This window comes from Excalfactoria chinensis, chromosome 8, assembly GCF_039878825.1.
Source record: "Excalfactoria chinensis isolate bCotChi1 chromosome 8, bCotChi1.hap2, whole genome shotgun sequence".
NCBI lineage: Eukaryota > Metazoa > Chordata > Aves > Galliformes > Phasianidae > Excalfactoria > Excalfactoria chinensis.
The window spans coordinates 19,091,636-19,107,378 of NC_092832.1; the positions used below are offsets into that span (position 1 = coordinate 19,091,636).

Here is a 15,743-nt window from a genome sequence, read left to right on the forward strand (position 1 = left end):
TTCAATCCACAAGCAGCAGCTGTGCCAAGACAATACATTTGGAGAGGGTCTGAAAAGCCCCAGGTTTGCACAGAAACCCTGAGACAGGAGCCTTCTCCTCCCCTCTCCATCTCACTCTGCCTTTCTTCTACCCTCTCAGTTCTCTCAGCCACCCCCAAACTTGTCACAGTGCAACAAGCCTACGAGCCGCACATCAGCTTTAAATATCAGCATGCGTGAAGCGGGGACATGAGAGCAGGGAAGTGGGAACAGACAGAGCCAGCCTCCATCGCCTGTCAGGGAGCACTAATGAATTTCAACACCAGCAGCCATTGCTTCAGATGGGCTGGCGAGAGGAGACGGAGTTGCAGAGAGGAGCCTTTGCAGGAGCAGCCTGCCTTGTTTCAAAGCCCCTCTGTTAATAAATGTCAGAGCTGAGCTGGCTGCAGCCCTCATACTGGGATGAGTGGTTTGGGGGTAGGGGGGGGACAGGCAGCTGACAGCATACAGGTACTTGGGCTGGCACAGCTCCTCCTGCTGCATTCCCAAGTGGGAGCCAGAAAAAAGTTGCAGAACCCAAAGGGCACACCTCCACTGTGGGGAACCAGAAACAACCTCCAAAGGAGCCACAACTGCAACCCCATCATCACCCAGTGCCACTTGCTGGGGTGGGGCTATGAAGAATGGTCCCAGGGATGGGCAGAGGGGTGCAGAGGCATCCAGGCACTCTGCCTGTACTAATGGCAGCAGCAAAGGGTGACAGAGCAGCCTGCCCCTCTGCTAGCACAAATGCATTCCTGAGGCGGCAGCAGCATCCGGCACAGGGCACCACATGGCAACCGCACCGATGCACAACATGAAGGTCAATGCAAGTCTTCTTTACAAATGTCAACCTGTCATCTCTGGATATTAATGAGTGCTGACCAGCAGCTAAAATGCATCCATGCTCCATTAGTAATAAGAGAGCCACAATGCAGGAGAAGAGCACACACCGAGGCGTGTGGAGGCTCCGCAGGGCCTGGGGAGGTGTGCTGATGCACAAAGATAACAGAAGCCACTCTGAGTGCCCAGCGAGGGAAGCAGACTGCACACAAACCCCTTCACTGGAGAGCGTGTTAGCTTTTTCCATCAATCTTTAATTGGATTAGGGTAATGAGGCCAAAAAACCCAGGCTAAGCAGCGAGGCTAATACCTGGCACTCTCAGAGCTTCCTGCCTTTTTCTGGCTAGCACTGCTTTCCCTCTGTCCCACACACATTTCCACCTAGGAAACACCAAAGGCTCGCCATCACTCGCTGGCCCTGCAAAGTACAGCGTGCCTTCCACTGCCATCAACCTTAATGAAACATGAAGGCATTTAGCACCATGTGAAATCTGGCCCTTTTATGGGTTTCTGTCTGTGCATCAGCTCGATGCTGGCAGAGATGCTATCTCAACATTAAAAGCAAGGCTGTAACACAGTAGGTATTCAGCCTCCAACAGAAGATGTTCATCAACAATTGCACACACATGATGCTACAATAAATCTATGTGCTACTGCTTAACAGCTTCTCTTAAAAAGATTCATAGCTCTATTTACTGGGCCTGATTCTCCTGCTATACATGTGGGAGTAAATCTGGAGTAACTCTACTGCTGTTAGTAGGCAGCCAGTGGGAATAAGAAGCCATGAGAGTAAGCTACGAATTCTGATTTGAAATAACTACCTAATTACCATGAAGGAAAGAAGGACTTGCTGGTTTTACAGTTCAGCTGAGGTTAGGGGTGCAGCGGGCAGAACCTCCAAGTTTTCCAGATCAGCAAAGCAGCATTCAGGGTCAGGGCAAATACTGCCTTCTAGCAGGGAGGAGGGCTGGGGGGGACTTGCCTTTGACAGCAGAAGAGCACAAAGTTGCTCCCAAGGAAAGAGAAATTGGAAAGTCTCCAAGGCTGAGGGTCACCTCCTCAGCCCCGAGAATCTGACACTATATAAAAAACTTTAAAAGAGATTTTTACATGCAGGCTTGCTGTGCCAGTTTGGCTGCTTATAACATCAGAGTACCTTATCAAGAGCAGTGTACAGTCTTAGCATACCGCGCACCTCTGGCACGTAGTCTGTTCTTGATGGAAGTCACCAGCCATGACCACAGGCTGCAGGTGAGGAGCTTCTCATCTTCACTATATAGGAAATAAAGCACTGGGACAGACAGGTGGGGAAACACATTCAGAAAAGACCCCAAAGTGAGCTATCTGAGGCTGAAGTCAGCCCTTCCTTGAGCAGCAGGCTGGAATAGAGATCTCTGTTTAAATGATTCTGTGACTCATGCTGCAGTGGAGCTCAATTAGTAACACAGAGCGTGTCCTTCTTCTGTCTATACAGCCTCTTAGGAAGAGTTTCATACAGAGCCTTGTCTCATAATCGCCCGGTCCTCTGCACGCGAGCTGGCTGAAGAAGCAGCACTCAGACTCCTGCTGCAGAGCATCATGTCTACTCCTTGATTAAAGCAGGGAACATGACGCAATGAGTGCATCCACAATGCACTGTCGCCAAGCTCCCTCAAAACCAAAACAGGCACAAAAACTGAACTAGAATTGAAAGCGCTTCTCCCTTTTTACTGCAGTTTGCCACTGAGTAGCTCCCCAGAAAACTGGAGCATGCTCAAGGACAGAGCATGCATTCTGCTCCAGCTCCCTTTCCGACAGGCAAAAGGAAGCCTCGTCTCTCCCATCCCTTGCCTGTCCTCACCATTTAGCTTGTACACTCTTCAGGACCAGGGCTTCTCTGCTATGAGTCATAAACTGTTTAGTGCCTAATGGTAAAGCCTATAGACGCTTAACATAATACAATCATGTCACTTAAAGGCCATTAGTCTCCAGTCTGAACAGCATTTTTTCAGTCGCGAAGGAGAGCTGCCGGCTCAGGAAGGCAGGATAAGGACGTGGGTGGCCACATGGGTCACTGGATCCACAGACATCCAAATGACTTCTGTGATTACCTCCTCTTTCTCTCCCCACTAAGAGAAAGGAGGCAGGTTACCCCCATCCCCTCTGCTGATATATAACCAAGCATTACATGCATGACAGCTCCGTGTGCTTTCAGCATAGGCTGGGAGTACAGGTTGCTCAGCACCCTGAGAAACGGGCTGAGCACAGATTTCTGTGCTGTTACAGATCAGCTCTACACAAGGGAAAACAACTTTAGCCTTTTCTTGCAGGGAGAGAGCTTGTTCCCCACTTCCTAGCACAAGCCACCATTAGTATTTGCTTCAGTAGAGAAGGAGCAGTGAATCCTCCAGAGCAAAGGACAAGTGCAGCAATTAGGATGCAGGGGCTGCGGGAGCTGTTTAACAGCCCGACCCAGAGGTCAGTGCTGCCAACTCCCAGCCCCTGCATAAATATTGCATGAATCAGGGAGAGGGGCTGTTACGAGCCAGCATCAGCCCTCCCCCCTCCATCGCCACTCCGCATCTCACTAGATGTGCCAGCAACATTATTTACAGATGTGACAGTCGGGGAAATCACTTGAGTAACCAGGGGAATGGGGAAGAGGGCTGCTTGGTGGAGAAGGAGCCTGTGGCTGCAGTCTCACTCCCATTCTCCTGCTCCTCACCCGGGTCAGAGGCTGCCCAGAAAAGCTGCAAATGCCCCATCCCTGGAGGTGTTCAGTGCCAGTTTGGATAGGTACCTGGGCAGCCTGAGCTGGCAGGGGGCAAGCAGCCCGTGGCAGGGAAGCAACCACCTTCTTCAGCTGTGACCTGCCTGCCATTTGCTCACTGATGACCACATCCATCAGCCTTGTCGACTGACACCATTTCTACAGCATCCTGGGAGGTCTTCTCCTTCCTATGTGTATTCCATTGCTGGAGATGGCCATCGCCTGCACACCTGCTGTGATGCTCTGCACAAGTGCAAACCTGCTTTCAGGATCACTGAATCACTGAGATCAGCAAGTGCTGAGGACAAGGACAGGAGCAATTCTCCAAATGTACACCAGCAGCACACAGATCCCTTAAGAGCATGCAGCTAACACACATCTCCATCCAGGGCAGTCACAAGGGCTGCAAGATGGTGAGCACAGCATGGACATGCTTCTGTCCCCAACATTCCTCCAGAAATGCTTCTGCTGCTTTGTGGTTGGCTGCTGAATGCAGGGCAGGCACAAGCCCAGCCTCACCGTTCTCAGCTTTCCTGTGCAATTAATGGGCTTAATTATTGATGGCAAGGGCAGGGAAGGGAGGAAAGAAAGAAAAAGCCAGCGAGAAGGGAATGATGTGGGGGTGGCGGGCGCCAAAGGTCTCCAAAGCTCCCCTCAGCCTAGAGCAGAGACAGAGCCCCTAGCTGCTCCACAGCTCCCACGGCCCGGCTCTAATGCTCCCTGACATGCCTCTGAAGGCAGCGAGCTGTTTGCAGTCACCACCGTGATTTGTTAGTAATTATTTTCACGGTGTCACATTGCTGTCACTCTCTTAACAAAGAGACAGGCAGCCCGAGGCTGCCTGTGAGAAAAAGCCAGCAGAGAAAAGGAAGTGTCAGGCACCCAGGGATCCTCTTTGCTTCCTGGGTTTCATAACCAGAGTCCCTACCAGCTTCTGAAGGAACTTCTGAGGAAAAGTGGCAAGTGAGAATCATTTCCCATCCAGGTTACAGAAAGAGGAATTAATTACTGAGCCTCCTCCTAATTTCACCTTATATAGATAACCAGTGCAGGACCCCGGTGCTTAGATCCACTTAAGCCACCAATTTCCTGCAGCAAATGTAGAAAACTCCAACAAATGACAACTTTCAACATTCTTCTGGCAAGCTTTTGAATTCATTCACATGGTCTTGTGTATGGTGACAATAATGAAAAGATGATAGTGGTAAATATCCAAAAGGTTATTTACAGGAAAAACTCACCTGTATGGAAGCCTTCGGTCTGCTGGGAACCGCTGAGGCAACCTCCACCAAGGAGCAATCTCCATGAGATGCTGCCTTAGTGGTGGTCAGCCCTTAAATAAGGTCTAGAGGAGGTGGAGTTGAGCTCCACCCCTTCCGGGAGCACAGCTAAATTACTCTCACCTGTGCTCCCACAGCTGACCCAACACTTGCCTCAGCTGATTAATCAGAGGTTCAGGCTGTGATTACCAATCTCCCATACAGTCTTGCCATTGAGTTACCCTGCTGGCAAATCTCACCTCCACCAACCGCCTTCGCATGTGTTAACCCCTCCACACCAGCCTCATTCATTCTGTCACACTGCTGTGCTCCATGTGTCAGGAACACGTCACTTGGCATTTCCCAGTGCCAGGGAGTTTGGCAGCTTCCTCACACCTGCAGCACACCACCTGATGGCTTGCCAGCTCTGTTTGCTCGCAGACACCGCAGGGACTTGACAAGAACCTCCCCTTAACCTACTCTCCACCCATCCATCTCCCACCTGCCATGCGACCGCAGCCATCCATCCTTCGGCTAACGTGTCACTCAGAGGTAATCACTCCTTTCCTGTAACTGCAAAGCCTGCTCGGGCCCCCAAGGAATGGAAGCTATTTCGGCACCCGAAGTGTCACACAATATAAAGACAGAGATGAAAGGATGAAAGGCTCAGACACCTGGCCAGCCAACCCTTAAAGCACCCTGTGTCTCTATGCAGAAAGCAGTGGGCTTCGTTCAGCGCAATCCCAAGTCTGGATTGCATGAGACACGCATTCGTCCCTGACAGCACACCAAGGTCATTCCCTGTGGTCAGCAGAACCTGGGCTATGGAAACATTTAGCCTCACTTTCTAAGCAAAGCCTTCCCGCAATTAACTGCGCAGAAGAGCACTGACTCAGAGGGCAGCCCCTTTTCAGGGGTCCTTTTAATAATCAGAAATGGCACATGCATGCTTTGAAGAATTAGGATCACCATTGGGAAGCTAAATGGTCCATAAAATGTAACTGTTCTCCTCAGCTTGGGGAGCACAGTGAGCTGGAGGAGATGGGCTGCAGCCTTCTACCTTGCCTGGTTGCAAAGCATGTGGCTCTGTGCTAAGGATGGAGCTGAGCCCAGCCCAGGTGGACACTAGCACTGAGAGCAGCCTAATGTGGTGGAAGAATTGAGCAGGGACAGTAGAGATTACCAAAGGCACCTACAGAAGATGAAGGGTGACTTGGAATGCAGGTGGCTGGGCAGATGGAAGGAGGAAGTCCTCAAAGGAGTCAAAGAAAGCTGGGGGGTCCCAGGTAGGACAACAGGTTGAGCAGCATGAGCCTGCCTCACAGCCCCACTGGCACGTCACAATGCATCCTCACTCCTCTTCCCCCGAGGCTTCCACCGTGCTCTTCTGTGTGCCACCTCCATTTGCCTGACATCAACACCTGGTCCAGAGCTGAGCATAAGACACGCTCTTCAAGCTGCCAAGCACCTAGGAAAAGGTAGCTCCAACATGGAATGGACTTAGCTCAAAAAGTTACCTGCAGCTGTGGTGTCCCGCACTCACCCAGACTTTGACTTCTCAGGTTACGGAGAGTGACTGGACAATGCACATGAGAATACGCTGGAGGGAAAATACCAAGGATGACCTCAAGATGGCCCAGTAGGTCTGTGCCAGTCAGGAGCTCCAGGAGGAAAGGGACTGAACCCATCCAGGAAAATGGCTCCCAACAGGAAACAAGCATGTAAACAATTAAAATGCTTTCAAGAAGGCCACCGAATGATGCCAAGCCTGACTATAACGAAGAGGCTGCTCCCAGGCTAGCAGTATTTTTCAAGCAGAGTTCTCCAACCTGAGCAGCCACAAGCACACTACTCCCAGCAAAGCCACTGGGAAGGCAGCAATGATGCCAACACACAACGGCCTTGCTTCTGCTGGGAGCTGAGAAGAGCTGAGATCCAAAGGGAGACAGCTGACATTTCAGCCCCAGCATGAAACACTACAGCTGTCTACTGCTAGAAAAATTAAGCTTTTTGAAGTAATAAGGAAAAGTCACAATTGATGAAGCTACTCCTCATGCTGCACACACCTGAACTCAGATGATAGAGTCCTCCAGTGGTTTCTCCTTAATGGTTCTCAAGTCAGCCAGCTTTCTGATCCCTCAGGGCATGGGGTACCCATGATGTTGAGTTGCTATCAGAGACCTTTCGTATATGCAGGGGTGCTTTTTACCAAATATTCATTATAGATCCATTGGTTTTGAAGCTATTTTGCCTAAATTCATTACGACACTGGACACTGAATTCAACTTAGAGATTTCTATTGCAGAAGGAATTATTTTTCCTTACTGTATGATAATACTGGGACCGAAGGCTCGCATTCAGTTAAGTATAACTGTTCAAATACAGCTTGCATTACTTTATCCAAGTATGGAAAATCCACCTTCCACATTCGTTACCCCACCTCAAGGGTTCACTGCTGGAAATGAAGTACTCCATGCAACACCTGTCTCATTTTCCCCTACACCATAAATTTATTTCAAGTTTCTCCACCAACTTCCTTGGCACTGATTCCCAAGCAACAGCATCCATGCTCCACAGCGTGCGTCAGGCATCACAGCTCAATAAATCTTTGGCAACTACTGCGCTGACTATGACAAACATCTCTGCTATGACGCGCCAGGCAAGCAGCAAACCCAAAAGTAACAGTCCACTGTATGACGATCCCTATACAAAGATCTCATGACCAAAACTTAACGCAGAGGCATTCCTACAGTCACACATCCCACTGCTGCTCACAAGAAGCCTCATGCAATCAACACATTTCAAACAAAGGCAGGAACAGGAGACAGGTGGGGAACCGCTGTAGAGGGATAACAAAAATCAAGGGTGCAAAACTAATTTTAAATGAGCATTGTACGCTCTTATTTTTAAGGGGGAAACCTTAGAAATCCAAGATTTATTTTGCATCACTGATATCATTTCCTTTAAAAACAAAAAGCTGGCCTGCAGGGTCACAGAAATGAATGGGGTCAGTGCTGCTCCCTGTAAGTGCTAGAGGAGAGCATGCTCATAAGGCTCCCTTGCTTAGCTCCGGCAGTGCACTTTAGGATGTAATTACATGAACAACTCCATCAGCAGAGCTGACTCAAAAGGTTCCTGACCCTGGATATTCAGACCCATCCCCGCACTGCAGTTCACCACCCTCTTCTTGAGCCAATATAACCACGTGAAAGGATATATCATAGGCTTGGTCAGCAAAACAATCTGCATTAAAGTAACAAAAAAGCTAATCCAAAGATTTTAGTTGGAATTACTGTCTTATTTTTAAAGGCAAACTACTACACTTCTGTTACCAGCTCTTCCCTGAGAGCCACTCTCTGAACTTAGCTCCTGCAACGCCATCACCTAACCAGCTCACCCTATACTTTCTCCTGCACAGCTACCCACACAGCCCCATGCATCCAGCTCAGGGGCTGCCTGCAACTTCTGCCCCATGCAGAGACTGCTGACACCCTCCCATTACTGTGATAAAGAAGAGCATGCACAAGGGACACCAACACCATTGATTCTTCATCTTCTTCATGACCTAATGCTGACCCCAAACCAAGCTGTCGGGACAGAAGGCCAGAAAGCCCAACCTACTGACACACTCTAAACTGGTATCAGAAGGCAGGTGTCCTCCCAGCCAGTGCCACTTGCACAGGAAGGGCTAAAAGAGTAACAGTGAATTAAGCAGTGGTATAATTCATTGCTCAGAATTTACTAATGTGCAACCTAGGAAGAGCACCAAGGGCTATAAACATTTCAAGGCACTTCACAATGTTATATCACCACATTAGAGGGTACTAGCATTTCAACACTTATTTAAGAAAATAAAAAACTTCTGAGCAGTAGTTTCCTGTAAAGAAATAAATTAGCACGTTGTGATCAGCCACAGTAAGAGCAGTACAAACATCTTCATACTGGAGGTACAAAGCCTACGCTTTTATTCTTTTGATGCACTTGCAGAATGATCCTGGAAGGAAAAGGATTGACTTGTGCTTCTGACATTAAGGTGCAGCTCTGCGGTTCAGCAGGTATAGCTTCAGCTCCTTTCCTTGCCTCTGCCTGCATGCAAGCTGCACGCGTGACCACAGGCCTATCACCTACCTGCACTGTGTCTCAGCTCTGTAGCAGGAACACACAGTGAAAACATTCCTCTGGTTGCCAAGATTAATTCACATTATGCTTACAGAGCGGGCAAAATGGTTCCACACACGGAGGGAGGCAATTTGACATTTCAGAAGAGAGAAACCACACTAAAGAGCTTACAACGCGAGGGCTCAACCTCGGCAGACTCCAAGTACCCTCTTTTTCCACTAAAATCATCTCCTGCAGCCAGCGGCTCCCTCCGCCCTTCAGGGGTACGTTACCCTCACCACTCAATGCCACATCAATGTGATTTGTTTAACCACCAGCAGCAGTTCCACCTGTGTGCAGAATGAGGTCTTGGCACTAAAGCTGGGTCTGAATCCGGCCCCGGAGCTTTTCAACTTGGAGGAGAGCTCCTTGCAACAGGCTGAAGGAATCCTCCCGCTGTGCCCAAGGACCGTGTGCCTAACGAGGCTGTATCCCCACTCATATTTTAGCTTGGCAGGTCTGGTGCTCCTTTCATCTTTTGCTTCAGGTAGCTCTCTTTAATTAATAACATTTCTGTGTCGGCACAGGGAACTTTCCACCTAGAATGAATGGCCTTCTCTCATTAGAACCACGACTGTCATGATGTATTCAAGAGCAGGAGTGTGATTCATTCCCTTGTCTGGGAATGAGGGGTGCTGCTGGGGGGTGGAGGAGAGAAGTCTCTGTAATGAGTGACTGATATTTGCTGAAGCTGAGATGCGACTCTGTCGGCTTGAACTGCCTTGTCAGGACATGCCTTCAGAAAGGTGATGTTCCTACTCAAGAGGTTTTCCTCATTAAAGAAATTGCATCTTAACAAGAGGGAAGGGGAGGGGTGGCAGGAGAGCTGCTGTCTCCCCGACTCCAGCCTGGCTCAGAGCTGAAAGCCGGCAGCCAGCAGCACACTGTTTCGGAGCCCTCTCTCTAGCAGCAGCAGCCAAATCTTCCAGCAGTGACTTTCCTTTGTGTTTTGCTCTATGACCATGGCACAGCTATGAGCAGCAGGGCGGAGGACCTCATCTGGTGCCTCCACGAGCCCGTCTCAGGTGCCTGTCTTTCTCCTGGCTCCTTGTGACTGGTGCTCAGAGGAATCCAGGCAGAAACAGCTCTGTGAGCTACCAGGAAGGCTCAGCTGTTCAAGAAAAATCACGTGTGCAGCCACACAGCACCTCGTTCTCTGAAGACTCCTAAGACAAGCAAAGGCTTCGTGGGTCCTTTAGCAGCTGGGTGTCCATCCTGAATGCTGCTAGACACTCTCATCAGAGCTCTGCACCTTGGCAAACACTGTTCCTCTTGCACTTTTCTCTCAGATGAGTACTAAGCATGCTGCAACTCTTGGCTCTGACAGGGTTATTTACCCACCTTGTCCCCACATCCGCCACTGGATGGTGACAGGCCGGCAGGTTCTCCTCTGTGACCCAGCCACCACCCCAAATTCAATTTACTCATCTCTGTGGGCTTCCCGGTGCCCTGGGACCTGCTGGAAGCACCCACAAGCCTGTCCAGAAGACATCATTCCTCAGCACATGTAGAACAGTACATCTAGACTGAAGCCAAGCAATGCCTAAGTCTTTGCTGAAGAAGCCAGGAAGAAAGCTGCACAGTTTTCTATCAACAGCCAAGCTAAGGACAAGGAACTACAAACCACATGAGACACTGGTAAGAGGAACGCAGCTTGCTCCAGAACTCCTCTAGAATCCAGGGGGATTTTTACCATGCAATGCTTCACACATTAACTCCAAACTTGGACAAGTAGCACCACCTCCCCTCTCTGTCCCAGTACCTTCAGCGCCAAGCGCGTGGACTCCACTTGGTAGAACAGGGCATCAGCAACACTGCAAGTCTTTTAGGGAAGCACAGAGTAATCCCCTGGAATAGTTCCTAGATGTTCCACCTCAATGAGGACGCATCTCCCTGCCTAAGCAGCCTTGTTTCAGCTCTGCGCCTTCCCTCTTTAAAAAGAGATGCTCAGTTCTGCTTTGCTAACCCCTATTTGGCAATGTGTCTAAACACACGCAAACTTAATTAGTTTAGGAGGGAGACTCGGCATTCGTGGTGACGGATAAAAGTAATGGGAAATGAGACAAGTCAGAGCTGGCAGGGAGTCCTCACTCAAGCCTCATTCACTGGCATGGAGCTAATCAGATGTGACGCTGCATGCTGCTGCACCCAATCGGTGGCGGAGCAGTGCGATGCGCTACTCACTGAGCGGCTGCAGCCAGGCTCCCCGTATCTGCGGTTGGAAACATGAAATGTATTTTCTGCTCTGCCCTGGAGACGCTTCAGGATTGAATTCTGAAGTTAATGGTTTAAAACATTTTTTTAAAAGGAAGAGGGAGAAATGAACCACTCACTGCAGCCTCATGGCCAGGAGTGGAGTGTTCTTTTCCAGCTGACTAGTGAGGCACAATCCATGCAAGAGAACGCTGCAAATGGTGAATCAAGTATCTGGGCTCCAGAGCTGCGTGTCCCGCTGGCCCAGCTAACCCCACAGCCCCCATGGCTCATCAGAAAACAAGGCTCATCTTCACTATATTTCCCCACTATCAGCCTCTGATGAAAGAGAAAAATGCAGAAGGCTGCTTGTTTCACACTGAGTTATGATGTCATTATCTGGGAACCTTGTTAGCCTGCTGTGAAGGGGACGGAAAGACAGGCTCTGAGACATAGCAAACCATGGCTGCTCCTTACAACCATCACCAAAAGCAGTAAACTGGACTCTCAAAACAACAACAGAGAAGGAAAGTGCCAAGAAAAGAGATTGGAAATAGATGTTTAGCACATCCCTGCAGCTGTCTTTGTGTTGGTCTCTAACAAATGTTTAAATATGATTTACAAAGAAAAACACATTAAACCAGTGACAGAAGAATTGACAGTATACTCATATACAAGTCCTGGTCATGACCCCAGCAGAGTCCCAGCAAATTCTGACTCAAAAGAGCATGGCAAATTCCTCATCTCCACTAGTGCTTGTGCTGCTGCTTCGATCCCCATATCTCATGCCTCACTAATCATACCATGAGGAAGCGAGGAGCTGCCACTCTACAAAGACCACTCTGCAGGGAAGGAACCGGAGCTGATTGCTCCCTGGCTGTGTGCAGTTTATTTAGACTTCCAGCTTGTGGAAACCAACGTCACAGTGAACACCAAGTAACACTACTAACGAGTTGTGGATGTCAGCTTAGCTTCGTATGTGTCAAGTCCAGGCTTTACTGATGTGATAACAACAGGAGCCTTTACCCAGCACTCTGAGGAAATGAAAAGCTGAAGCAAGTTTACAGCAATCCAGGTGAATTCAGCACAATATGATAATACTCTGCAAATACCTTACAGGTTAGATTAACTTCAGACTCAGACACAACTTCACTTCTTTATAATCACATTTCTGGGTTGCTGGTCTAGCTATTTTCATGAGAAAACACGCACATACACCAGCACTTGTAGACCTCAGTGCAGGTCCTCACCTGGTACTCTCTAGATACCAGTTACCCTACTCATGAATGTGACCTTAGTGATACAATAAGACTGATGAAGCATGTCCGACTTGGCTTGTATTCTTTTCCCAAAGACTATGTGTAAGGGAAATGGTTGATCACAGCCTGAACCTCTGATTAACCATCAGAGGCAAGTGACGGGTCAGCTGCAGGAGCACAAGTGAAGGTAATTCAGCTGTGCTCCCAGAAGGGATGCAGCTTGACTCCACCTCTTCCAGATCCCATTTAAGGGCTGACCACCACTAAGGTAGCATCTCTTTCTGGAGGTTGCTCCTTTAGTGGAGTTCTTGTGGCGAGCACCTATCTTGAAGGCCTCAGAGTTGGTGAGTGCTTTCCCTTAAGTACCCTCTAGCTATTCTTTTCCATCTATATTTGTACTATTCCAACTGTACAAATACCATACTTGTATTATTTCTACTGCACACTATGCTAATTCACATCTAGTTAACGTTCCAAGATGACAGGGAGAAAGAAGGACCTGCCACGTCAAAGTCAGGTAAGGGCTACTGTTTGATTTGAGTGTTCAGAAATGGAGTTTCATTTGTATGCTCAGGGACAATCATCCCTTTGGAAAACATGTTGGCTAAAAACAGGAAATATCACAAAGCCCCAGTTTCAACCTTTCTCGGGGTTATGAGAGGATTCATTCGCTACAGAGATTATCCTGGGGAACAATCTGGTATTATGCCCAGCACCTACCTGTCTTCTTAAACAACCCTCCACTCCCAATTATGCACAGCGAACAATTTCCCTGAAAAATAAAGACCGGGGACAGTCGAAGGCTTGTAAGGACAAAGATATCCACATTACAGGCAAGCATGGAGCACAATAAAGCCCAGAAAAACCTCCCTCCCTTTCCATACTCACATCACTTTCAAATCCCAGTCTCCACAGGTCACAAAAATCGACTTGACGCTGGGATCTAAGAGGCCTTCCTTCGCCATCCACTCGTCGACCCTCTAAAAGGAAGGCAAGAAAAGGGGATGAGTTTTGCAGAGACAGGCCGAGCCACAACAGTTAAACTCAGATAAGCTGCTTGCAATCAAGAGAGAAGAAAATTGTGATCTTATCCACCCCTCTCCCTCTCTCTCTTCTCTTTTTGCTTGCCATCTGAACAACAGCACGTTTGGACCTTTGAAGATTTCTGATAGGAGACACCAGGCAACCAGAGCGGAGATGATCTTATCAGGCACTGCAGCCGTTCTGCTCACAGAGGGATGGAAGTTGTGCAGCTTTAATGGGACAATTCAGCTGTGCTGTTGCCTGGCATTCCTGCACTTCTCCTCTCCCTGTACCAAGTGTGTTTGTAGGGACCTCAACCTGTTTCCCCTCCAGCCAAGAAGAATGCACTTATTTCTTGAAGCACTCCAGTGTGGTCTGGGGGAGGGCAAGAGAAGCCAAAGCAAGAGGCTCTACAATGGCCCTCCAGGCATCAGGCTGTAAGCTGAAGGGCATGAGGCAGTCAAACAAATCTGAGCAGGAGCTTCTGAATACCTGCTTGAATATCCAGGATAACACAAGCATCCTGGGATGGTGTCCCTAACCCACAGCACTGCTCACACACTCCACTTCACACAAAGGGTATGGGAGAGAGAGAGCGACAAAGGACAGAGCACATCTGAACACTGCAGCAGTCACAGCCAAAGGCAGGCGTTCCCCCTTTCACTCCCAGGTTTGGTCTCTCGTTCCTCCTTACAATTCACTCAGCCTGGGTTTCAAGTGAGCCCAGTATTCCCAATAAGCTTCCCACAGGGACAGATGTTCTGGATCCGCTTCAGAAATGGGCCACGATAATCTCAAGGATGCACACCCACCTTAGGGAGTAACTAGACAGAACTGACCTCAGCTAAACCCCCTAAGAAGACATTCATTCCAGCTAGAACAGCCCTCTTGGGAGCAACCACCCCAAAGCAGAACGCTCCTGGCCCCACAAGGACCTGCACCTTTAGGATCTGACAGCAAAGCTCCCGCTGCAACCCTGCTGAACTCTGATGTGAGTGCCCATGAAGTGCCGTCTCCATGGAGGATTTTAAAGCCTTTAATTTGATTTCTTCACATAAGCAATTGTTACAATTATTCTGATTAGGAACAATTAGGTAACACAGCAGTGGAAATCCTGACAGAGACAATGCATTGAGCAGCAACCTGCAGCCTGAGAGGGCTCTGCTTGGGGAGGTTTCCTTCATTATTTGACTACCAACAAAAGCTATTGATGGAGAAACACTTCCAAGCTAATTAAGCTCTAAATGCTGTAGGAATTCAACATTAAGCAGATGGCATTATTAGGGCTATATCTGCATTTGCAAATCCTCCAGATTAGATTTTAGAGGCATTTTCCTTCGATGCTACATGTATTATTTAGCATTTAAATAGGTAGAAAAAATTAATTTAATAAAGTGCTGAGAGAGAGGAAGGAGAAAAGGCAGAGCTTCCAGAGCTGTGGTCTCAAGCAACGCCTTGGTCCTTTAAAACTGGCTCAAGCAAGAATAGCCTCTTCTCCTATCTACTGGCAAGAGTTTGGATATCTTGTCAGTACCCTTGACATGAACAGCTGGAAATGACAGATCAATGGTTCAATACTCTCAGCAGTGTGTCACCGACGTGACAGCAAATGTTATTCTAATGAAGCTGTAATCATAGTCAAATTACGCGGTTCGATTCTCAGCGAGGGGAGGATGCAGGGAAGGAGATGAAGAGGAGACGACAGGACCAGAGGTCAGAGTTCAGGAAATAAAGGTTATTCTGCTTACCTCAAGCACTTGCTGGAGGCTTGGCTGCCCATCCACCATGCCTTGAATAATCCCAGTCAGCTGAAATGAGAGACAAACAGAAAGCAGCCATCAGAGCAGCACTCAAAAGATCATTAGAAAGGTCTCCTCTGCTGTCCATCTCCCCGCAACCAAAACATGCTCCTGTGACCCGCATGGGTGCCGCTGAGGGATCAGCCACAGCAGAGCTGCAGGCAAGGGCAGAGCTTTATCCCAACCATAGAGAAGTACAGGGCTCCTGCCCACCCCCACAGAACAATGAACTCCCAGTGGAGCAGGAGGCACACAGGGAGCAGTAGTGCCACTGCACGGCCTGACACGGTGTCCCAGAGCTTCCCTTTCCCAGTTATTCCTGTTCTGATGAGCACTACTGGAGGGTCTGGGTGTGCCAAGGGTACTGGGATGAGACCACATTATCACTCAGTGGGAACCGCTGGGAATCCATTGATTCCCTGTGCTGGGCAGTAAACCACTG

The 15,743-nt window shown here is 48.8% G+C and overlaps 1 protein-coding gene across 6 annotated transcripts in view; it reads right to left on the reverse strand.

The window, feature by feature from the left end:
* The window catches only part of ERI3 (ERI1 exoribonuclease family member 3), a 97,053-nt gene that overhangs the window by 57,405 nt on the left and 23,905 nt on the right, over positions 1 to 15,743 (reverse strand). For all 6 annotated transcript variants that reach the window (XM_072343366.1, XM_072343368.1, XM_072343369.1 and 3 more), the window contains exons 4-5: positions 15,251 to 15,310; positions 13,368 to 13,459 (exon numbers count right to left, since the gene is read on the reverse strand). In XM_072343366.1, the coding sequence (XP_072199467.1) occupies positions 13,368 to 13,459; positions 15,251 to 15,310 (152 nt within the window). The remainder of the gene's footprint in view (positions 1 to 13,367; positions 13,460 to 15,250; positions 15,311 to 15,743) is intronic.